General features: G+C 37.3%; 1 protein-coding gene across 4 annotated transcripts; it reads right to left on the reverse strand.

The window, feature by feature from the left end:
* Positions 1 to 11: 11 nt before the first annotated feature.
* LOC149003177 (AGC (cAMP-dependent, cGMP-dependent and protein kinase C) kinase family protein) lies at positions 12 to 23,648 on the reverse strand. 4 transcript variants are annotated; one of them, XM_089138195.1, is made up of 15 exons: positions 23,481 to 23,648; positions 23,207 to 23,255; positions 22,651 to 23,039; positions 10,554 to 10,728; positions 8,868 to 8,951; positions 8,539 to 8,780; positions 8,229 to 8,445; positions 8,030 to 8,109; positions 7,693 to 7,777; positions 5,642 to 5,773; positions 5,429 to 5,542; positions 5,264 to 5,311; positions 4,651 to 4,735; positions 3,866 to 3,922; positions 12 to 1,502 (listed from the first exon to the last, which is right to left on the reverse strand). In XM_089138195.1, exons 3-15 carry the CDS (start codon positions 22,866 to 22,868, stop codon positions 1,393 to 1,395), a joined length of 1,647 nt encoding a protein of 548 aa, XP_088994321.1. In that variant the 5' UTR covers positions 22,869 to 23,039; positions 23,207 to 23,255; positions 23,481 to 23,648; the 3' UTR covers positions 12 to 1,392. The 4 variants fall into 4 exon arrangements, with proteins under 4 accessions (XP_088994321.1, XP_088994320.1, XP_088994323.1 ...); XM_089138194.1 differs by having other exon boundaries at positions 23,446 to 23,648; XM_089138197.1 differs by lacking the exon at positions 23,207 to 23,255.
* Between the last annotated feature and the right edge of the window lie 219 nt (positions 23,649 to 23,867).

Here is a 23,867-nt window from a genome sequence, read left to right on the forward strand (position 1 = left end):
TTTCATGGTGGGAGTTGATGAACTCAGCATTTCTCTGCTCAATTTCGACATCATGAAGTACATCATCTGTACTGGGAACATACCCTTCTTGCTCATTTGCTATCATTATATGGATATACTTATCTCCACTTATAAAAGCAAGTGAATTTTTATTCTATGTAGCTGGAAGCTATCTCTTTTTCATCCTCTTAACAGTTTTTCATAAATAGGTTTGAAGGACTTGGGTTATGTTGAAATACATCAACTATAATCCCTTACATTACCAGTAACAATTGTCACATTTAAACATTTCTAGAATAATTTTCTAATCAAAAGTACCTTATAGTAAACAAAGGCACCCTTCATTGTAAGTTACAGTGTGTTTCTTACCTTTGACCCTCCTTGGCTAACTCTGGGCTGAAATTTTATCAATGATCGTAATGATGGAGGCACTGGCAGATTAGGTGGAGAGAATCTGAATAGTGGCTATTTTATACTTCAAAAGTGTTGGTAAAGAGAATTTTATCTCCATGGTTATGGATAGCAGTGGTCTCAACCATGGAGAAAGGTGTCACCATTTGTTTTAATCGGAAACTTCTTGAAATTCTATAGGATCACATTATCCAGAAAAACTGTGTTCCATACCTTTTGACTTCAGAACAAAATGCAATGTCCTTTGATTCTAAGCAATTACTGTAAATTATTCTTCATTGGAACAACCAGGGCTATACAGAAACAAGTATTAGGTGCTGTGATGTCTCACATTTCAGTTTCTATATTATGGTAAAAACAGCATTTCAGAACAAAGTGAAAGGTACTGTCTTGTCCTTGTTGTGACTTCAAAGTTTTTCTAAAATTTGAGAAGCAAGTTTGTCTTTAAACAAAGCAATGCAATCTTGATGAAATAAGATGGAAAGAAAAAGGATAATGTAACCATTCACTTTGTTCCATCTGATACAACGTTGCAATCATTGTGCTACACAGGTTGGCCAATTGGATACCTGATAAAGTATCTGACTGTATTTTCTTTTTACACTTTCCCACATAGTTTGGTAAGAACTGATTTTTTTTCCTTCCTTTCTTGCTTTTACATTTTGCTCTTACAATGGCATTTCGGTTATCATCCGAAAAGGGGAACAAGGGCAAAATAGTGGTAAAAGAATTGGTATTTACCATTCAATAATTTTTTTTACAAAGTCTCTACCCAAGCAGAGACAGCCAAAACCCCAAAAGCACCCACCTTCTCTATGGCTCTCAAACTTTCATTTTGAGAGAGCCCAAGCACCAGCTGGAATAGTCACCCATGATAACTAGGAGCCACAGGACCCATATTATAACAAATTTCACCAATGACTTGAATCTTTTGGATGGAACTCCTAGGCTGTCTGATGTAGCGAAGGGGATTTGGCAAGTTTATGGAGACTCACTTTGGTTTTGGGAGACTTCCAGCTGTGGAGGCAAGAGCTTTAGAAAGCTTCCCTGAACAGGTGCTTTAGTTGAGTCATCAGCATTAGACTCATCATCTGCAAAGCGAACAAATATAATTAGGGGTGTGGAAAATCTAATACAGAACTATTCGAACCATCCCTTTTTTTCTTCTAAGATTGCTTACTAAAATTGAGCTATTCAGGAGTCATGCAGTGACCATAATCTACAATTGATCACACTGAGTTTTAAACTGGTAGGCAGTAACTCATCCACAAAACTAGAGAGACAAAACAAAAGAAGCCTGACTGTGACAACTGAATTGCAGAGTAAAAGTTGACACAACAGGTTCTTCACTCATGATTAATGGAACCTCTCCCTTGCTGGAATATAATACTCCCTCCCCAGGTCTGTGTGTGCATAATTGGCCTTTTTTCACTATGGTTTTTTTAAGGAAATCTCAAGCAAAAAAGGAGGATAGAAATGTTGTTCTTGTGATGGAAAAAGAAGGATAAATATATAGTTTGGTTCAAATTGAAGTGACACGACAGATTTTCAAGATAAAGAGAGTTAAGATAACATATATTACCTCTCTATATGTGCACACTAGATGGAAGGTGAAACAAAACACAACTTCCAAATCTAAAATGAGCTAATTACTGAATGAGAAAATACCCAAAAATGGAATCAACACATACATTTTGCATAAAAAAATTAAATCCTTGTGCTTTGGTTGTATGCAAATTTGGAAAGCCATGTCTTTTTGCTGTTGGTAAAGTATTATAAGAAATGGCTCTTTTCCATTTTCTACCAACAAGAAACTGAAAATTCTTATCTTCTATTTACTCTTATCTTCGTATGTTGTAGTCTCTATATGATTGTAATACCACTCAACATACATATGTGGTATACTGAGGTAATTATGTCAATGGCGTATTGATTCGCCATGAATTTCAAATTAAGACTGGCGTACAAAAGGAAAGCAGGGGAATACAGGTAAGATTTTACAAGTGCAACATGTACATTATTCCGAACACAAAAGAAAGTAGATGAAAAAAATCCCCCATGACTGCCAAATTAATGCATATGAAGCATTTCTGGGGTTGAGGGGAAAAAAATTCTGCAGCAAAGGTGCTTGAAAAGTTGTAACTTAAAGGCACCCCCAAAACTTATCACAAGAGAGGGGGGAGAGAAGGAATTGAGTAAACAAAAGGCATTCAATTAAAAGGAATTGAGTAAACAAAAGGCATTCAATTAATCACCCAATTTAAATCAGACTTGAAGGTGAGTACAAGTCTGGTTTCTGCCAAATCTCTTGAACAACAAATAGGGAAATTTTCAGCGCCACCCGAGTTGTCCAATTTTATCAATCAAACCCCCTATTCGGTGAAAATATATCAAAGACACCCCCCGTCATTAGGAAATCACAGTTAAGTGCTGACGTAAGCAAGTTAAATATTTCAAAAAGACAAGAATAACCTAGAACGAAAAACCATACGCTCAACTCATTTCTTCGTCTCCCTCTACCTTCTATGACTTCTTCCTCTCCCAATCATAAATCCATACAAATTTTAAGAGATATGGCTTATGGATAGTGCTTTTTAAACTTAGGATGTGGGGGTAATATTGTAAATGGATAAATAAAAACTGACTAAGACTAACGGTTTAGTATAGGGGGCCTGACGGCTAAATTGAATAACTCAGGGGGCGGCATTTATATTAGGGGGTAACTCAGGGGATGAGTCTGAAAAATTCCCCAACAAATAATTTGACAAAAAGGTAAGTAAATCTCACTTTCTAGTCGTTGTCTTCTTCTTTCAATCACCAAAGACACAGAGAAGCAACTAAAACTAATTATTTTGCCACATCAATAAGTTTTTTGCAAAAGAACACCATAAATATAAGATCTGAAGATATCTATCCTCCTCTCTGATTCCATTTTCATCTGTTCTGGCCAATTCCAGCCAACTTGAATTGACTGAGAATGGTCTGACGCCTAATTTTGACACCTTGGTATGAAAGCGTTGTTGGAAATAGGATCACTAGGATCGACTTCAAACAATTTCTGAAGGAGTAAAGCATAAATTATGAATAACCAATTCCATGACGAGGTCACAAAAATTTAACCAAATATCTGCCCAAGCCTTAAAGGTCACATCCAATATGTCAGCCTTAATAATATGATTTTCAGAGGTGAACATTTTTCCACACAGTTTGCATCATACAGCTTTGGTAAGTTGACACTTGACAGAGTCCAAACAAGGTTAAATATGTTTAACAGATGATATTGTCAAGTTAGTGTCATTCAGCACACAAATTTGGTTTGCAAACATTGCAAAAACAGTTTCAACAGAATTGGGCTATATGTTTCAAACTGATAATAAATTTAAAGCAGTTTCAAAAGAAATGGGCTATATGTTTCAACTGATTATAAATTTATTAGTGAAGGAATAATCCATACCAAAAAGGGACTTGATAGTTGGTCTCTTGGCTTTTGAGGTCTTCTTCCTAAGTTCAGCTGCAAGTACACATTCAAAACAAAACAAAAACATTGATGAGCAGGAAGATGATGCAATGGAGTGAGGACTAACAGAAAATGAAAAATGTTATTTTGACAGTAAATACTATAATGTCCAAAAATTCCATTGCAATAAACTGAAATCCATTTTGAAAAAGAACTCCACAAATGGCAGTCAGCTTGATAAATTGCTAATGGAATATCAGAATGTCTGATGCTTCTTTTTCTCCTGGCACTAGTCAAAATGAAGAGAAAGATAGACATGAACATTTGATCCATTCCAGGGACTGAGCCACACAGTTGCATCCACAAGACTTAAGACTAAGATAATTCTTCTTTTGTCTATCCACAGAGGGGAGTGATTCCACAGTTGCATCAACAGAACTTAAAACTAAGATAAATCTCTATGGGTGAATAACACTAAGATGATTTATGATTACTTGTTGCATAACCCCACTTTTCTTAGAGGCCTACCAGAAGGAAAGAATCCCGAAGGGTGAATCATCAGTGAGATATTATTGTGATAGTGCACAAGAAAAAAAAGTCATAACAAATGAAGAGTGAATACAGTCACGTTGATGTTGTGAAAAACTAATATATGTGTGATAACTGATAATATCACAACATATATTGGGTACTGGATACCAAGATATACAACTATAAGGTTGGAGAAGTGCAGGTACATGCAAGCGCATGCGCACACACGCATGAGAGAGAGAGAGGGGTACCAATTCCAGGAACTTCGCTATCATTGACAATTTCAAAGTTTTTATATGTGTAACCCACAAAATTGATGTCCTTTGATGATAGCATCTGCAGAAAAGAAAAACAAATGATGAATATCGCATGTTCCCTGTGCAGCAATTGGTCCATTAAGTTAAAAGTTCATACAGAAAATGTAAAAAAAATGTTGATCCAACATATTATATACAAACAAACACACACTCCACACATGATGCATAAAATGAAGGGCACTTTGGCAGCGAGCCAACTTGGCTAGGATGTCTTTCCTGAGTATGAAATTCTTAAATAGAGTAAAACTTACATTCCAAAGCTTTTTCATGGAAAGCGGGAATGCTTGAACACAACATAAGACAAAACCATTAATTATCAAATAGCATGCTTCAAGCCAACCAGTAGGAGAGAATTCTCGTGGACAGGACAAGGACTAGATATTTAGCCTTGTATGTCTCAAAAAAGTGATGCTGGGGAACTCCCGGGGGGTTGTTGAGAGGGACCTTATGATCACATAGGCTGAGTCAAGAGTTGCTACTCTTGCATAGAAAGAGTAATGTTATTTAAATTATTTAAAAACACCATAAATAAAAGAAATTTGATTACCCTTCTCCATGGACCTGACTTTGATGAAGATTGATTCTGGTTGTCAGCCTGCAACACCATAAAGCAAACCAAAGAACTTGTATGCTTAGTAGCATAGAAAAAAAAATACCCTATAACTCAAATTTCAAGATTACTTTATGGTGAAAACTGAAGAAATATCTATACCTCTTCAAACTTCTCAAAGTTTTGAGTATCCAACTCGTCATTGACCTCAGGAATAAATGCAGCCTCCATTTGATGTAGCCTGTCCCATGGAAGACCATCAAACCATGGGTGCTCCTGAAATTGGAACAAGATATAGCCAACTATTTCCCTCAATTTGCACTTTTATCTTTTGTAGACTATTACTAATTCAGAATAGGACACACCATACAACACCTTTATTTCAGCTGCACCCTTTGTTCCAAGCCTCTGGTCAACATTACATAAAAGTTTACCGATGAGGTTTTTAGCTTCTAGGGATAGTTTTGCCTCCTCAGGAAATTTTAAATGATTCCTCCAATTCACAATCTGCATAGAAAAAAAATAACATTAAACTGCCAAAGAAATAAAAGATGAAGACGAAGGAAGTGAAAATAATAAGTTAATGATGAGAGGAAAAGGAAATTCAAATAGAGTGGAACATTATGTTTATTCTTTTGGAAATAAAATGGAAAATCTAATACTTCTTTATTTCTTTACTATTATTATTATCTTAATAAGAAAGTGACTCAGGAAATTTGTGGAAAACTCAAAAAGGAATGTGAGTAACCAACAAATGAAATCTCCATTTATGAAATCCAAGCTTAAAAGATATATACAAAGGAGTTCTCCAATATTGGTGTTCAGTCTGAACTCTGAAGTAAGGCAATCGTGATGTTCATATATCAAGTGAAAATTCATAGAACTGAACCACTTCAAATTTATCAAAAACTGAGACTAATTATTCTCAAAATTCAAGCAGTAACTGTCAATCCATCAAGATGTCTGAGAATGACTCATAATGTCAACATATAATTTGTTAACACTTCAGAAAATTGATCCATATCCTATCTGGTAAGTCTGCAGAGCTTCAATGACCTAGGCTGGTTAAACACCAGAAAAGACAAACTAAACAGAGCCTAACAAAATGGTTCGTTCCAAATGGATTAGAACCCAGTTGCTTTTTTGTCAACACAGAATGACATAGAAATCTCCTTACAACAAAGAGACTACAAAAATGCGGGGCTACACAATTGTATCTGAAAAGCATGAGGTCATCCATTAAAATTTGAGCAAAAGTGCTGTTGAAGAAGAAGGTCTCCGGCAAAGTTTAGGTGGGTGAGGAGCATATAAGAGGCCAAGAAATTCTTGACTGCTTTTGACCAGACAATAGTACTACCAATTGTTCTTCTAAGATAAAAGGTACCCCAAGGTCATTCATGCTACATGAAAAAACATGATGTAAGACAAACCATAGAACAAAATTCGGTCGAAACTTGGGAAATTTCGACTGAAATTTTCCATTTTGGGAACCTTGAAACGAAAAAAAAATCCCAAGTTTCGATTGAAACTGTCAAAATTTCGTCGAAACTTTGTTCAACCCAGCTGGTTCATGAGAAAAAAAAATTCACAAATTTCGTGGAAACCTGGGACTTTTTCCTGCAAGTTTCATAGCTTTCCCAAATTTTCAATTTTTTTGTTTCTTTCATGTTTCCCCACATACCACGACAAATACCCCTCATCAGGACTTCCCTATGCAAATTATGTATTCCCTCAAATTGGTTATCTTCGGCATGTTGATGATCAGACTTATAAAGTTACAATTGTTGATTACCTTGACAACCATAGGCATAAAATGTCATGGGATGTTTATGTTTGTTGGTTGGAGGAGAGGATGTTACAGGCATAGTACTACTCAGCTCACAAGATGGATCCACCGAGGCACTTCTCTTGGCACTGAGTTGTACTTTCCTTTTATTATCAGTTACTTTGTATTTGATGTTTTGAAGTTAGAAATTATATGTTAAATGTTATGTACTTGAGTAGTTAAGTTTATAATGTACTTCTCGGACAACTCTACATTGATGTTATGTACATTGACTATTTTAGCAAAATACAGCCAGTGTTCTTTATACTCTAATTAGCTTGAATGTAGAGTCTCACCCTAAAATACTTCCTAAAACTTGTTGAAACTTACACAAAAAAGTCCTAAGTTTCCTCGAAATTTCCCAGTTTGCCACCTAGGTTTCCCATTTTCACCTGGTCGAAACTTGAGTTTCCCTTGAATTTTTTTCTATGAGACAAAACAAGCTCGAAGGTTGACGTTCTACAAAACTTCAATACAAGATTTCAACTGAAGGAAAATTCAAATGCTTTATGAAAAAAATTGCCACCACCAAATGCATAAATAAGAGGAATATTAGAATATAAACTGAAATTAAAGAATAAAAAATAGGTGTTCACATTACCTTTCGACATGTTGACATAGGTTCATCAGAATAAAATGGAGGATATCCCACAAGCATTTCATACATGATAGCTCCAAGTGACCACCTATGGAGAGAAGGGGAAGAAATAACTTTGGCTGAAAATTGGTTGTTCAGATTACTGATCTACACTAGTTTACACCACGCAGGAGCTACATTATAAGAGATGGCAGGTAACATGTGGGAAAATGGAGACAGGGAAGGCAGGATAGTTGATGTATTGACATATTGGACTGCAGCAACCAACAGGAGTACCAACTAACAGCCTAGCATTTGCCCTCAACTTGAACAATTAAATAAGTCATGCTGTAATACTTACCAATCACATTCCATACTATAACCCTTCTTCAGTAAAACTTCTGGAGCAATATAGTCAGGTGTACCAACAGTAGAATACGCCTGCAATTTATTAACATCAGCAAACTAGCACAAATAATAGATCCTTATACTAGTGTTCAAAGAGAATTCTTTAAGAGAAAAATTAAGCATAATATCCATTAAAGAATGGTGGGAATTACTAGCATTCTTCTGTTCCTCTGCCAATGTTGCAGTTGCTCCTGTTGAGTGCGCTTTGGTGCAGCAGGCCGATTATCAGTCTGTGACGGATTGCGGCTAAGTCCCGTAGAGAAGTCATCTTCATGCAGGGTACTGCAGTCTAATGGCTTACACAGCCCAAAGTCTGACAGCTTCATGTGGCCATATCTATCGAGCAACAAATTATCAGGCTTGATATCTCTGTGGAATGTAAAAATGGAAAGGTTAATGCATTGATTCTGTCACATTTTGGAATAATATCATGAGCTCCATTAACGATTTCATGAAACAAACCTGTGGATGTAATTATGTTTGTGGATAGACTCAATTGCTAAAACTGTTTCTCCTACATAAAATCTGGCCTCATCTTCAGTCAAGGTATCCTTCCTCATAAGTAATGTCATCATATCTCCACCAGGTAGATATTCCATTATAAGGTACAAAAAGTCGTCGTCTTGGAAAGAACAATAAAGCTTCACAATGCAATTGCTATCAACCTCCGCAAGTAGATTTCGTTCAGCCTTAACATGTTCGACCTGATAATATTAAAATCAAAACAAAAATTAAGCACAAAAGTAAAGCAATGCAATACGATGTTCTAGGTTGCCAGCTAAATCATATACCTGGCCTCTACGAAGCATCTCAGACTTCTTCAGCTTTTTCATTGCATAAACATTTCCTGTTGCTTTCTCCCTACAGACTCTAACCTGTATTTGCAAACACATAAAAAATAAATAAAAAATAACCCTATTAAATAAATATAGTGGCAAAGATGTGCGAACATGAATAGAATGTCTGTTGATACGAAGTTTCATAAAGGCTTCTAAGAATATGACCATCTACCCATTCACCATATAAGTTAAACATAAAATGTTTTAAGCTAAGAAAGTAAGCACAATCTGTACCCTTCCATGATTGAAGCTTCAAAGGGCACAAGCACAACATGTATCCTTCAATATTTGAACCATCAAAGAGCACCAAAGACAGGAAACTCTCACAATCTGTACCTTTTCTCCTCTCTTTTTTTTCTTCCTTTGGGAGGGGAATACATGAGGGGGAAAGCCCAAAAGAACCTTATTTGAATGTGTTATATTGGAGACATTCAAAGACAAGATCCATCACTATGTAGACATTCCTTGACAGTGTTCCACTGATGAAAGCCCACACCTTGAACTGAACACATAACAAATTCAGTACCAACAACAGAGATACACAGGGTGAAATGTTTTACGTCATTGAGCAATGGATCTTCTAATTTTCTAATTTCTAAGTGCTGAAGGCATCACAGTAAGACCAGACCCAGAATATTTATGTTGTCTAATTTGTTGAAAGGAAGAGAGGAGTGCATTAAGACTAGCACTTGGGGTGTAGGAATGCAGATCTTGTACTTTATATTCCAGCAGCCCCAATCGATCATTACTCCCTTCCTCTCTCCGAATATCAGGGCCAATGTGGTGGTCTTGTTGTATGATTGCCCTTAGAGGCAAGAAAGAAAATCTTAAAGATGGAAAAGCTAACCTATCCAAAATATTTTGAAATACTGAGGATATTCAACTGTAGCTTATGTTAAGAAACACTTAACAGTAGGGCAGGACCTCCAGCACCAGAGAAAGAGACAGATACATCTAGAATATAACTGTATGTATGATACCAAACAAAGGCTGTACCCAGTGCACAAGGATACTGTGTTAACCAGGGTTTGCAGAGTGAAATGTACACAGCCGTGCCGTACCCTGTTTCCAGGACTTAAAACGTGACTGAGCATTGAACAAGTGAAGTGAGTACTTGGCTACTTGCACTTTGCACAGTGCACCAAGCATGACCTTCTGAAAATCTATGACACCACAGGATACGAACTCATGAATTTGCTGAAGAAAAGTACATATCAGCTAGGAAGAGAAAAACAAGACCTACCATCAGGAACCATGAATTGCAACAATTCATATAATTTGCAACTATGATTCTATAAATCCTAAAAGGATTCCAAAAAGAACCAAGTACAGAAGGAGTAAGGGATAAGTAACAGAGGTCAAAGGGATGGGGGAAGCCAATTATGAAATTCTCCACACCTATAAAAGTTACACAGATTTTATACACAACAAAATGGCGTACACAGTGCATGAGCCTCTCACGACTGCATGGTCTAGGGTGTGGCAGATATGTACACAACCTTAGCCTGCTTCATTGAGTTGACAGATTTTACACAGATCACCCAAATAGATTCAAAAGATCTCAACAGTAAGGCAAAAGAAGAGAACATGTTATCATATATTACTGAAAGAGAAAGAGGATAAGAAAAGGAAATGTACCTCCCCAAAGGCACCCTTTCCTATCATAGTTAGTAAATCAAAATCATCGACACCCATTTTATGCCTTTGAAGGCGCATGTACTCAGTTTCCTTCTTCTCCAAGTGCTTTAGTAGGTTGCTTTGCTCTTCCTCAGACACATCAGCATCAGCCAATGTTTTCTCCAGTATATTGCGTCTGCTTGAAGGCAGAGCTATTTAAGTATCCCTTTTTAAGCAAGAAATATTCACTTACTTCATTTACCACAAAGCAGTAGGTATTCAAGCATAGACAATCTGAAATCAAAACTTCCTATGAAGGTCATTCTCTCAAAATTGTCTGCCAAACAAGATGCAAGACCAACTTCAACAATAATTGTTGAAATACCTGTGCCCTTCTGAAAAACTCACACTTTTGGATAAGCAGTTGGAAGAGTTTACATGGCATCAAAGCCAAGAGTCAGGTGTTCAATTCCTGGTAGGTGCAGGGAAGTGTGTTCTTATGCTCATGTGCCTTGCAGTGCCATAGGTTGGTTTAACATGCAGAACCTTCTGTGTGTCTTTTGTTTTCTTTTCTTTCACGGAAGGGGGGCGGGGTTGGTCTGCAGATGCAAGGGGTATTGATAACATTGTTCATGTGTGCCTTCTGTAACAGCTCAATCTTTTGAGAAAAGCATTTTTATCAACAAAGTGGTATAAACATCAACAAGTGACAAAACAGTGTAATTTAGTTAAAAATAGGACACGGTTGGTTTCAAGGAGTAGAATTTTTTTTTTACTAGAGAACTATAAAATACAACTTTAATCCACAAACCTATGTAAATGCTGGTAAGTAAAGAAAGTAAATGAGAAAGCAATGCTGGTCCCAGAACGGGGCAAAGGATGAGATTAATTGCATCAGTTTGGCAGCCTTCATCCAGAGAACCTTTAGCCAAATATATTGTCTAGTGTAGCTAAATTGACCTGGGCAATGACTAATCACTATCCATTCCTACGTCAGTCAGAGAGCAGGCATGACCCAAGATGGGTCCCTTTGTGTTCTCTCTCTACATGAGTTTCTTAAGACTGAAATTAAAAATTAAAAAAAAAAGGGGGGGGGGCATAACAGGGATAACAACAAATATACGCACACAAAACAAGAAAATAATTACTACCTGAAGTTAAAAGCAGATGCAAAATAGTTGATCAATACAAAAAGGGCCGCATCGTTAATATACCATACAAATATATTTATGCAAGACAGTTAATGAATGAAAACAGCAGCAAATATTCAAATTGGTGGGGGGTTATCAATTATTACATTTAGTTAAAGCACATGCATAATGGTAAAATCTCAACCTAAATAGGATGGATAATGGCTAGTTGCCAGTCAGCCCTTATTATTTCTAAGTTGGCCAATAGTTATTATCAACTGGCTGCTAGAAGAGTCAGTTGATATATGTAATAAAAACAGCTAATTGATCAACTAGACAGCAATGGTTTTTTGTGCAAAAATCCATCACTGTTGAATAGTTTTGGGTCCCCCCCCCCCGGAAGCAATTCACTTCCTAGTTCTGCAGTTAGTATTAACTCAGTCTTCATCTACCATCAAGAACATTTCTCACCATATTAATACTTACTCCCAGTCACAAAGAAATGCAGACTTTACTACTAGCTGAGTTTCCTTCTTAAAATGAAAAAACCCTTACGTAGTAAACAGTGCTTTTGGAATGTTTATCTGTAACGTATATGTTACTTCAGGCATACTATTTAATTCTTGTAAAGGAAAACAAATCATTTAAACAGTTCAATCTTGATAATCTTGTCAGGATGGCACCTCATTGTGCCACTTGTAATTATGAGCAATTCTCACTATACAACATATGATAGAGGCACTAGATTAGCCACCTATCAAATTTTATAGCCTAATTTATCAAAAATCCCAATAGCATGTACCCATGTATGTCCATGCACACTTGTGGGATTCTGATCGCCACTGTACACTTTCTAAAGTCGAGATACCTGAACCTCTACCTTGCCACTTGGCAAACTAAGTAGATGCAAATTCAACTGAAAACCTGCACCGCACTATGATTAATCTACTGAAATTCTCAGGCATGAAATAAACACATAAAGTCCAATGGCTATTCGTCTTTTGAATAGTCTTCAACAGATCAGTAACTTTGAGTGAAGATTTCTTGCCAAATCTAGTGGAGCAGAAGATTATTAAGGAAAAAAGAATAGGATAGAAAGAGGTACTTTGGAGACCAATAAAAACTTTTTCTCAGAACTCCTATTCCTGATTTCTTTTTGTGCGATCTCCTATTCCTAATTGATTGACTAAAAGTGAAGCTTCCATTCCTAACCAAAACAGACCTATTAACTATTATGAAAAAATAGAAAATAACTAAAACAGTAACCCCATGCAAGGCAGCGACCTCCTTGGATTTAAGTTACTCCACCCAAGCCTACCCCACTTAATCTGGCAAGACAAATAAGAAAATAATCTTAAATTATCTCAAACTTTAATAACAATAATATCCTAATAAAGGACTTATTTAATTTAGCTCTAAGAATCCTCCATGTATTGGCAATTGAATCTTCAATTTGCATTCACTAGCTAATGGCTGGGTGGCGTAAACTAAATCCATGACCACCCAATGAGGGCCCAAAGGTTTACCAGCAACCTAGGGCCATACCAGCAGCCAGAGTAATTTCATCCAACCATAGGGGTATTTTTGGTAATTTTCCACTTTTGGTTGAGTCCACTTAGGGTCTAGTTGGGTCCAACCTATTAGATCTACTTTCATTTTTGCAATTGAGTAATTATTTTGTGTTTTATTGAAGAATACTTGTGCAGGTGAGATTCCTAGGTTGTGTTGGAATCCCCTAGTTTGAGTCTCTCTTTTATTATGACTCCATATCTGCTCCTAGAATCGAAATTGGATCTCTCTAGAGTAAGTTATGATAGACTCTTTGTTTATATGAGAGTCATTTGTTAAGATAGAGTCATACTTTAGAATAAGAGTATCTGTTTGAAGTCAAGTTGGTTTCCTAGTCAGGGTCTTAGTGTATTTCTTTAGTGACTGTTTGTTTGCAACTTGCAAGAGAAAAAGGATTGGGAAAGATAGAAAGCTGGGGCCCACTTTAGTGTGGTGGGGGAAGAAGAAATTAAAGGAAGGAGAAGTGAGGAAAAACATGGAATATATGGACCCCACAAACTTATTTAAATTCTCCACAAAGTCCCACCCAAAATGGTGGCACTTTTTCTAAGCATGGGGTAGGAAAAGTTAAGTGACACATCAGCAGATAGATTCCTTAATTTAAGGAAAGCTTATCTGCTCATTTTCCCACCCCAGTGAACTAAACAAGTTGAGCTTTTAGAATTTTATTGGAAAGAATAAACTTTTCACACCCCATTTTGTTCCAGCAAACAAACAATCTGTTTTGCCTCCATTCTCTGTAAACGCAAGTTTTGAATTGAATAAAATTTCTGAATTAGAGGAATCAAATTTGTGGCTTCCTTGGAAGGGCCATGGCGAATTTGAGAGTTCATCTTCTTTAATTTCAGCATTCTTCTACAAGTGCAGCAGCCGTTATCCATCTCGAAGTAAGTGATCATCAACCCCAGCCCCTTGCTAACCTTCTTCCCCACCTTCCCCTCTATCACAGACCGTCCCCAACCCCTTCCCAACCCTGCGGCTTCCTTCAAAATCTCCCCCTTTCAATCCTAGTTCATCCCCTACCCTCCCCTAGCCTAAACCTTAGGGACAACCTATTCCCTTTCCCCTTTCTTCTTCTTCTCTAACCTGCGGCAGCTTAGAAAACCCAGAAAACCTATATCTCTCAAACCCCAACTCCAATTCCCTCACCCTATGCTGTAACCAGGCCCCGCCCACATAAAATCCATTGAGATTTGGACCAAAAACCAGAACCCGTTGACACACCAAGGACTAGCCGAATTCTGTCCACGGGTATTTTGGTCATTTTACCCCCTCTTTTGGAGCCCTAACATGGCTGGTCAGATGCAAACTATTGTCAGGAGTCCATATCTACTTTTGTTGTTGAATTTGGCTTTTTTTTGGTCAAGTTATTGAAGAGTCCAGTTTGGGTAGGAGTCCCAATTTGAGAGGCATTCTCTTAGTTAGAGTACAATCCTTTCAAGAATTCTAGATCATATTTTATTTTATAATTTGAAAAATTCCTTGATGAGTTATGATAGAGACCTTGTTGGAATGAGAGTCCGTGTCTAAGTAAGAGTCCTCAATTGGAATCCAATTTTCAAGTAGGATTCCTTCTGGAAGTTGGCTGCTTATTTGCAAGTTACTTTGATCAGAAGTCTAGTTGTTTTATTTAAGTTATTGAATTGTAAAGGGAATCTTAATACAAAGTGGATTCCTAAGTTGAGTCCAAGTATGTTTCCTAATTAGAGTCAAGTTAGAGAGTCCTATTTTAATTTTCCTTCAATGTAAAGCTATAAAGACAGCCAACCCACTCATGTAAAAATCATTTTTGATAAATGAAAAAAGAAGAGCATTGAGGGAAGACTTGGAGTTGTCAAAGAGAGCCCACAGCCTAGGTTTTTGAACCTTTCTTATTTTCCTGCAAATTAACTCCAACAGTGTTTTGCTGCCGGTCCCAAGCCCGGGTAAAGGAGGAGGGTTGGTGCGTCAGGTCGGCAGTCGGCACCGAAAAAAATCTAGCCAAACTTTTTTTCATGGATTCGACCTTATATGATAAAAGCTATGCTAAGGCGTTCCCCAACAAAAGAAGCGACGCGCTACACTGTGGCCCGGGTGTAGTGATAAGTGGGCAAGGGTTAGCTAGAGCGTCCCTTGTAAGCGACGCGTCGTATAGGCAAGGGTTCCCGCGCTGTGGACGAGGGCGGGTAAAGAAGCTAGTCCATAAACGTAGGATTAAATTGGCATCTTGGAACCTAGGATCTTTAACTGGTAAGAGCTTAGAATTGATAGATGTTATGAGGAGAAGAAAGATTAATGTAGCTTGCATTCAAGAGACTAGATGGAAGGGTAAAAAAGCCAAAGAGTTGGATGACTTTAAACTTTGGTATATTGGGGATAAAAAAAATAAAAATGGAGTGGGTATAATAGTGGATAACGATTTAAAAAATGATGTGGTGGATGTTAAAAGAGTGGGTGAGAGGATTATTGCTATCAAGCTTGTAATGGAGAAAGAGTTCGTAAATATAATTTGTGCATATACACCTCAAGGATTAGATGAAAGTCTAAAGCTAGAATTTTGGGAAAATATGGATGGATTAATGCAAGGAATTCGTCAAGGAGAAACGATTATCATAGGAGGTGATTTAAATGGACATATTGGAAAAGATCAAAAAGGATATGAGAGTGTACATGGAGGATATGGTTTTGGAGAAAGGAATAAGGAGGGGATTTCAATTTTAGATTTTACTACTGCTTTTGATCTATCTATTATAAATACTTACTTCAAAAAGAGAGATGAGCATCTAATTACATTCAAAAGTGGACAGCATAGAAGCCAAATAGATTTCTTCCTAACTAGAAGGACTGATAGATTGTTGTGCAAGGATTGCAAGGTGATACCGGGGGAAAGCTTAACTGCACAACATAAACTTGTGGTCTTGGATATGTGCTTAGTCCCAATAACACATAAAAGGTCCAAGGTAAACTATCCCAGAATAAGATGGTGGAATTTGAAAGGAGAGTGCTCGAAATCCTTCGTTAATGAAGTAGTCAAACAAGGAAAATGGGATTTTAAAGGGGCCAATGCAATGTGGAATGAGATGGCTATGTGTATTAAGAAGGTGGCTAAAGATGTCCTAGGTGAATCAAAAGGAAAGCTCCATTCTTATAAAGAAACTTGGTGGTGGGATAGTGAGGTTCAAGCTGCCATTAGGAATAGAAAAGATAGCTTTAAGACATGGCAAAGAACTAAGGATGTTGAGGATCTTCAAAGGTATAGGTTGGATAGAAATGAAGCTAAGAAAATTGCGGGAAAAGCAAGGGAAAAGAAGTATGAAGAGTTATACAATAAGTTGGGCACGAAGGAAGGGGGGAAATCTATCTATAAGATAGCTAAGATGAGGGATAGGAAGAGTAGAGATCTTGACCATGTTAGATGTATTTAAAATGGAGATGGTAAAGTTTTAGTTTGTGAGGACATTAAGAAAAGATGGGAAACCTATTTCTCTAGTTTACTAAATGAGCATTCTTCAAGCACTTATGATTCGGACGATTACACCTTTCACCAAGGCACCAATGTCTGAACTTATATTCGTAGAATTTCGATGTCCGAAGTAAAAGAAGCTTTAAGGAGGATGAAACTCGGCAAGACACAAGGTCCTGATGAAATCCCAATTGAAGTATGGAAGAGCTTAAGAACCCATAGACTAGTTTGGTTGACTATGTTGTTTAATAAGATTATGAGCACAGGGAAAATGCTAGATGAATGGAGGAGAAGCGTCGTGGTTCCAATTTACAAAAATAAAGGAGATATTCAAAGTTGTAATAACTATAGGGGCATTAAATTGATGAGCCATACGATGAAATTATGGGAGAGAATAATTGAAACCCGTTTGAGACACTTAACTACAGTTACGGAGAACCAATTTGGGTTTATGCCGGGAAGATCTACAACAGAGGCTATTTACCTAATTAGGAGACTTATGGAAAGGTATAGAGAATGTAGGAAAGACCTTCATATGCTATTTATTGACCTAGAAAAAGCTTATGATAGAGTCCCTAGAGCGTTAATTTGGCAAATACTAGAGAAAAGAAGCGTTGCAAGTAAATATGTAGATATAGTTAAGGATATGTATGATAAGTCGGTGATTAGTGTTAGAACAGTGGGGGGACAAAGTAATGAATTCCCGATAACAGTTGGGCTACATCAAGGGTCAACCTTAAGCCCATATCTATTTGCACTAGTAATGGATGAATTAACCAAAGCCATTTAAGATGAGGTCCCCAGGTGTATGCTTTTTGCGGATGATATTGTGTTGATTGATGAGACCCAAGTGGGGATTAATACCAAATTAGAATCATGGAGAGTAGCTTTGGAATCAAAAGGCTTTAAACTTAGTAGATCAAAGACAGAATATCTAGTTTGTAACTTTAGTCATGATCGGGCAGATGATGAGGTGGTGATACTTGACGATAAAGAGATTCCTCAGAGTGATTGTTTTAGGTACCTAGGTTCAATCATAAGTAAAAGAGGTGATTTAGAGGATGAAGTTCTCAAAGAATTAAAATAGGGTGGATGAAGTGGAGAGGTGCGTCCAAGGTCTTATGTGATCGGCGTATTCCATTAAAGCTTAAGGGAAATTTTTATAGGACCGTTGTTCGACCAGCTATGATGTACAGTGCAAAGTGTTGGGCTGTTAAAAATAATCATATAGATAAACTTAGTGTAGCATAAATGAGGATGCTAAGATGGATGAGTGGCAAAACTAGGATGGATAAGATAAGAAATGATCATATTAGAGTTGGTCTAGGAGTTGCTTCCATAAGTGATAAGCTTCGAGAAAGTCGTTTGAGGTGGCACGGCCACGTTCAACGGAGACCTATAAATGCCCCTGTACGGAGAAGTGATATAATCGATATTGAAGGAACTAGAAGAGCTAGGGGTAGACCTAAGATAACCTTAGGCGAAGTGGTGAGAAAGGATATGTATAGCTTAGGCCTTGTATCTAGCATGGCCTAGAACAGAACTGATTGGAGGGCAAGAATCCATGTAGCCAACCCCACTTAGCTGGGACAAGGCTTATTGTTGTTGTTGTTGTTATTTTCCTGCAAATTCAGATTATCTTCATCTTCTCCAAAGCTTGCAACAGCCATTGAAGCTTCTGAATTTCTGCAACTTCTTCAAGGAACACCCTCTACAAGTAAATACAAACATTCCCCAACTCCTACCCATCCTACCCATCCTTCCCTACCCTTAGCCAACCTCCCAAACCCTAAAAGCATAACCCTAATGCTCCTATCACCCTTTTTATATTTTTCTGGATTTTTTCTGCAATTGTCGGACATTTTCTTAGACCTAACATTCAAGGTCAAATCAACAGCAACCTAACTGTTTGATCTGTCCCAAACTTTAGGAACATCATTCCCAACCCTAGTGACCTCCCCTTCCAATTTCAGCCCAATCGGACCAACCCAAACCCTAGTCTAACCCTAATCCTAGTTTCACTAAAACTCTCATAACTCCAAAACCCTTAACCCAAAGCCTAAACACTTTTAGGACTCGCATCCCCACCCCGTACCCTGCCTTTGATCCAAACCCTAACCCTAATTAAGAGTCCTAAACACATTAGGAGACCTAAATTTACTTGGAAAAATTCTGCAATTGCAGATTGTTCAAACAGAAATTTTTTTCCAAGCTTTCAAACCTGATCCTATCCTAAAGATAACCCTACACCTACCCTGAAGACTAGCCAATCAAACACTAGCCGCAGGATTCTTTGACTGTTTCGAATGCAATTTTGCTGCTAATTCTATTTGAGAGGATCCTGAAGACTAGCCCAGACCCTGGGACCTGGGTTACAGCACCCTCTCAGCATTAGCTTCCCTATCCCCTCCATCAAACTCGATCCAACCCCAGCCAAGTCCAAGAATCCTAAACCCTATAGGACTCTTCAAACCTAACCTAATCCAGTTAGGACTGGCCTAAACATGTTAGAAATAACCTGAAATTATAGATCCCCAACAACAGCCCCTTTCCAAGCCCATTTGAGCCCTAGAACTTCAGTTTAAAACCCATAACTTCACTTTCCAAGTTCTCAAACTTCAGTACAGCAGCAGCCGAACCCTAATCCCCATCATCCTAAACCCTAAAACCTATAAACCTAAACTTAATCACATTGCCAGACCTGAAACTACAAGCACAGCATAGTAGTAACATCCAAAACCAAATCCCTTCAATCCAAAGCCTGGCCAAAACTTCCAAGGCCTAAACCTAGCCTTAACCCCCTCCAAGAAATCTCCTATTATCAGCATATACAGTCTTAGAAGACTGCTGGTTCCCTGAGAAAGGATCCTAGAGTGAGCCTAAATCTAGGGCAACATCCATACAAACTAAACCCTAGAATTTGGTTACATCACTGGCCTCTTGATCAATCTCCTTCAATAGAGCTGAGCTAATAACAGGTTGGAAATTACTGTTCCAATATAATACGAAATGGAATAGAAAACTGATTAATCTCCCCTTTAACTCTAGAAGTAAACCCACTTTAATTCTGGAAGTCAATTTGCTTTAATTCTAGTGGACAATAGGAGATGAACCAGGAAAGGTTTTAGATCTGTCAAACCAAACATGAACCAGGCTGTCTCCCATAGAAGCTGAATCCACAGAGATTCTGGACTGGTTTTTGGGCTTTGTTTATAGAGCTAAACCTGTGATGGAACCTATGATCTATATCACAAAATCTGTTTAAGATGAAATTTTACATGAACAAAGGGGACCTTGGTCTTTTTCTATCAACAAAGTTTAGGATATCATATCAGTCACATGACAGAGATTTGGATAGATTATCAAGTCAAGCCATAATGATCAGTTTGCTATTTTTTCAAAAATTCAAATGTACTAGAAAAATAGAGTTAAGATAACATCAAACTATCCACTCACCTGATAGTCAGCTTCAAACCACCTGGATGCAGAATTACGAACAACAACAACTCTGCCTTATCCCAACCATATGGGGTCGGCTACATGAATCCTTGTCTTCCAATGAGCTCTATTCAAGGTTATACTAGATACACGGCCTAAACCATGAATGCCTTTTCTCACCACTTCTGAGGCTATTTTAGGTTTCCACCTAGCTCTTTTAGTTCCAACAATCTAGACTAAACTCCTCCATAGTCAAGCATTCAAGGACCTCCACTAAGCATTACCATTCCACCTCAAATGACTTTATTGTAGCTTATCATGTATTAGAGCTACTACCAAACTAGTTGTAATAATAATCATTCCTTATTTTAATCTTCATGTTTTTGTTAATCATCCATCTAAATCCTTAATTCTGCTAGATTGAGTTTATCTATATGATGTCGACACAGTAAAGAATGTCCAAAAGGGTCAATTGGATATGAAATACTTAATTTTGGCCCATTGTTAGACATTAAGCATCATATTTTTCAGCTTATTGATGTAGTGGGCCTAATTTCTAAACCCATAAAGTGGGCATAATGATGGTACACGGGATTAGGTGTTAAATTCAATAGTTGATTTAATGTTTGAGTTAGATCACGATACTTGCTTCTTAGTAAAATTTTATTTTGAATTTATTTACCTTATTGAGTCTTAGAAAGTGATTAGCAGTCCACTTTTGAGCCAAATTAGGAACTATGAAAGGTTTATATATATATATGTAATGCATCCCCCATCAACTAGATGATGAAGTGAATTTTGAGAATTTTTTTCCCTTATTGCTGCCAGTTTAGGTATAATGACATAGCATCTCCCAAATCCTGAATTTCTTTCTTTTCAATTTATTTTCTTTTTCTATACTCCCTAAAAAATCCAAACTTCAAACCTAGATCTACACCAATCCGACCGTTAGAACCATCCCAACCTTTAGGGATCATCCCCATATATCATTACTTCTCCCCAAGTTTCGTCCCATTCTAGTAACTTTTCAACCCATATTTCAAGAACATGCTCTATCTATCCGTGCACCCCATTAGTTTAAATCTCTACAGAATTATTCAACCACTATATGTATGTCTCCCAATCAAATTTCCAAAAATCTTAAAACCCTAAGTTACATTTTGAGTTGAGATCTTGCAAAGTTGGCCCCTAGTTGAACTTCTTCAATCAAGGGCTGCATCAGATCCTTCTTAGTTGCCCAATATTATGCACCATATATTATATGCGGTAGTATGATTGTCCTATAAAGTTTCCTTTAAGAATATGTTGATCACACAAAACACTAGATGTGCCTCTTCACCTCTCTAATCCAATTGTAATTCTTTGTGAAACATCATCCCATATATCACTTTCTTTATTTATGATTGAGCAAATATAGAGCTATTTCCCATGGCATAGGGAGCCTAACTCACATGCAAAAGAGGTCGACCTAAATTTTTTTGATGAATTAACAAAGGACACCAAGATTAAGAAGAATATAATCAGATGATCCAAACAATACTTTTCACAATCTTAGAAACATAGCAGACTAGCAATAGAGCCTGCCAAATACTGTATCTACATTGTTTCAAATTAAGGCATGTACATGACTATGCCATTGCAACATCTGCTCAACTCGACAATCATGCAGTGAATAATAAAAACTATTAGGCATTTGCCATCTTCAGCTTTTTTAAAGTTGATATTATAAAGTTATAGTGAATCACCTCACATTTGCTTTCTTACAAAACTAATGCAGATTACTATTGGCTTATATTGTTCGACATCAATGATGTGGCTCACTTAATAACTTTACAGGACAAACTAGCAAATAAATGAAGTAGCTTGCCACACTCTCCCGGTGGTTGAGCAGATTTATGACTGACAACCCGGTAGAATTTGGTGATGCCTCTGTTGAGTTTTGGTTTGCTGGGTGTGCTAACTGTTGCTCGTTTGATACTTGCCTCCTCTTCTGGTTTGGACAGTTATTCCTAGTAAAGGTGGAAAGAGCTCTTCTCTAGTTGGATTGGCAAAGAAACAATAGCCATTGATAGTTAAACTAACTAATTAAGCTGCCTCCAAGGTAGATTGAATCAGTGATAATCCTAAGTTAACTACCTAATATAGCAAATTGAAGTTTATGATTTGTCTGAAAGAAAAAAGTCTAACAGCTTTCCACCATTCTAGATGTGCCGTGTAAATAATGAATGTCAAAGCTCCCAGGATATTTTCGTACCCTCTACCCTGGTGGATATTGAGAAAGATCATACACGTGAGTTCACATGTCAAATAGAAGTAACAGAAGTGCAAACTTAGTCACAGAGAACTATGAAATTCTGGTTTTAGCAGGAAGTTCCATATCGTTGAAAATAAACACCATCAACCAAACAACAAAAACGAATGCAGCAGATATAATAATTTAACTAGTTTAAAAACTATTCAGAGAAAAATTATCGAACCTAATGAATGCATTTTTAATAAACTGTTCTATAATTCACACCAAAAAGCATAGGAGCCATACCGCTCCTTCCTCTCCTGTAGGTTCTTCATCTGCTCCTTGTAATGGTTTTCTATATACTGCTTTGCTGCTGCCACCCTCTGCTTTGTGACATTCGATGGTGCTTCATCACCTGTGGGTGGCTTTGATGGATCTTTTCCATAATCATCCTTCTTTCTTGTTGAAGACCTAAATTTGTCACGAGGTTGAAACCTGTTGAACCAACTCCTGGCTGAATCCATATCTTTTTCCTGATCAAACCACCAGCATTTCAACAAATAAATACTTGCATTCTGTCGAGTCCATCCTTCATTCTTTGTATCCAAATTCTGTCGTACATGGCTACAAGCAATCTCAATCAAAGTAAACACCTTTTCCGTCTCAACTCCATATAGATCCAATCTTCATTCGTGCTGCATAGATGTAAGAGAACAGTAAATAACTTAAAAGGAAAAGTCTCATCTTAAGTTGATTCATCCATCCTTATTCCAAAACCAGAAATCATGCATTATGCCAATCCATCTAGCCAACCACTTCAAACATAGAGAAATTGGAATGGCAACTTTTTTCGGAAAAATACCTTCATTCCCCGACTAAATGCCTTAAATCAACATAAAATGTCCAGCGACCTACACAAGCTTCGACATTAGAAAACCGATAAACACATGAAAGATCTCCAAGGAAACACACTGCTAAACCCTAAATCCAGTAATTGAAGAGCCAAACAAAAAGAAAAACTTCAAATCTTGAAAGTAATAAAATAGGAAGTAAAGCATTGTCCGTTAAATTCAGATTTAAGCGGCAGAGAAAGCGGAATACCGCGAAATTGTCTTAGAAGAACATGGATCACAGACCAGTGGTGATGTGAGAATCGAACAGTCCGCCATTTTCGTTGGTATTGAAACTACGACGACCACTTTGTCGTCCGCATGATGATTTCTTCATTTATTAACAAATAAACTCGCTACGAGCTCGCTCTAAATGGGTTCATCTACTAGCAACTAATTGCTCTTTTTTGAATTTACTTTTTTCGCGAGAAGTCGATTTTATCGCGTCTGATTGGCTTCTCTTTTCTGTTCTCCCGATTCTCTAATATACGCCGCATGCGTAATGCCTCCAATCCGCCCACATCACATGGAGAAACCAATTTCTCGTGGATTGTTTTTTTAAGTGTAACCGTAGTGGATCAGTGGATGATATTGAGTTCTTACATAATTACAGATTATAGATAATATTAAATA

The sequence above is a fragment of the Hakea prostrata genome, chromosome 10, assembly GCF_041222555.1.
Source record: "Hakea prostrata isolate BN-2017 chromosome 10, UWA_Hpros_2, whole genome shotgun sequence".
NCBI classification, from domain to species: Eukaryota; Viridiplantae; Streptophyta; class Magnoliopsida; order Proteales; family Proteaceae; genus Hakea; species Hakea prostrata.

Excerpts from the sequence above, each read along its gene's own strand:
- LOC149003177 (XM_089138197.1), bottom strand. The coding sequence starts at position 22,868 with ATGGATTCAGCCAGGAGTTGGTTCAACAGGTTTCAACCTCGTGACAAA. Across the intron at positions 8,446-8,538 it reads AAACATAATTACATCCACAG|AGATATCAAGCCTGATAATT; the intron begins GTTTGTTTCATG and ends TACATTCCACAG. Across the intron at positions 8,110-8,228 it reads AGAGGAACAGAAGAATGCTA|GCGTATTCTACTGTTGGTAC; the intron begins GTAATTCCCACC and ends AATAAATTGCAG.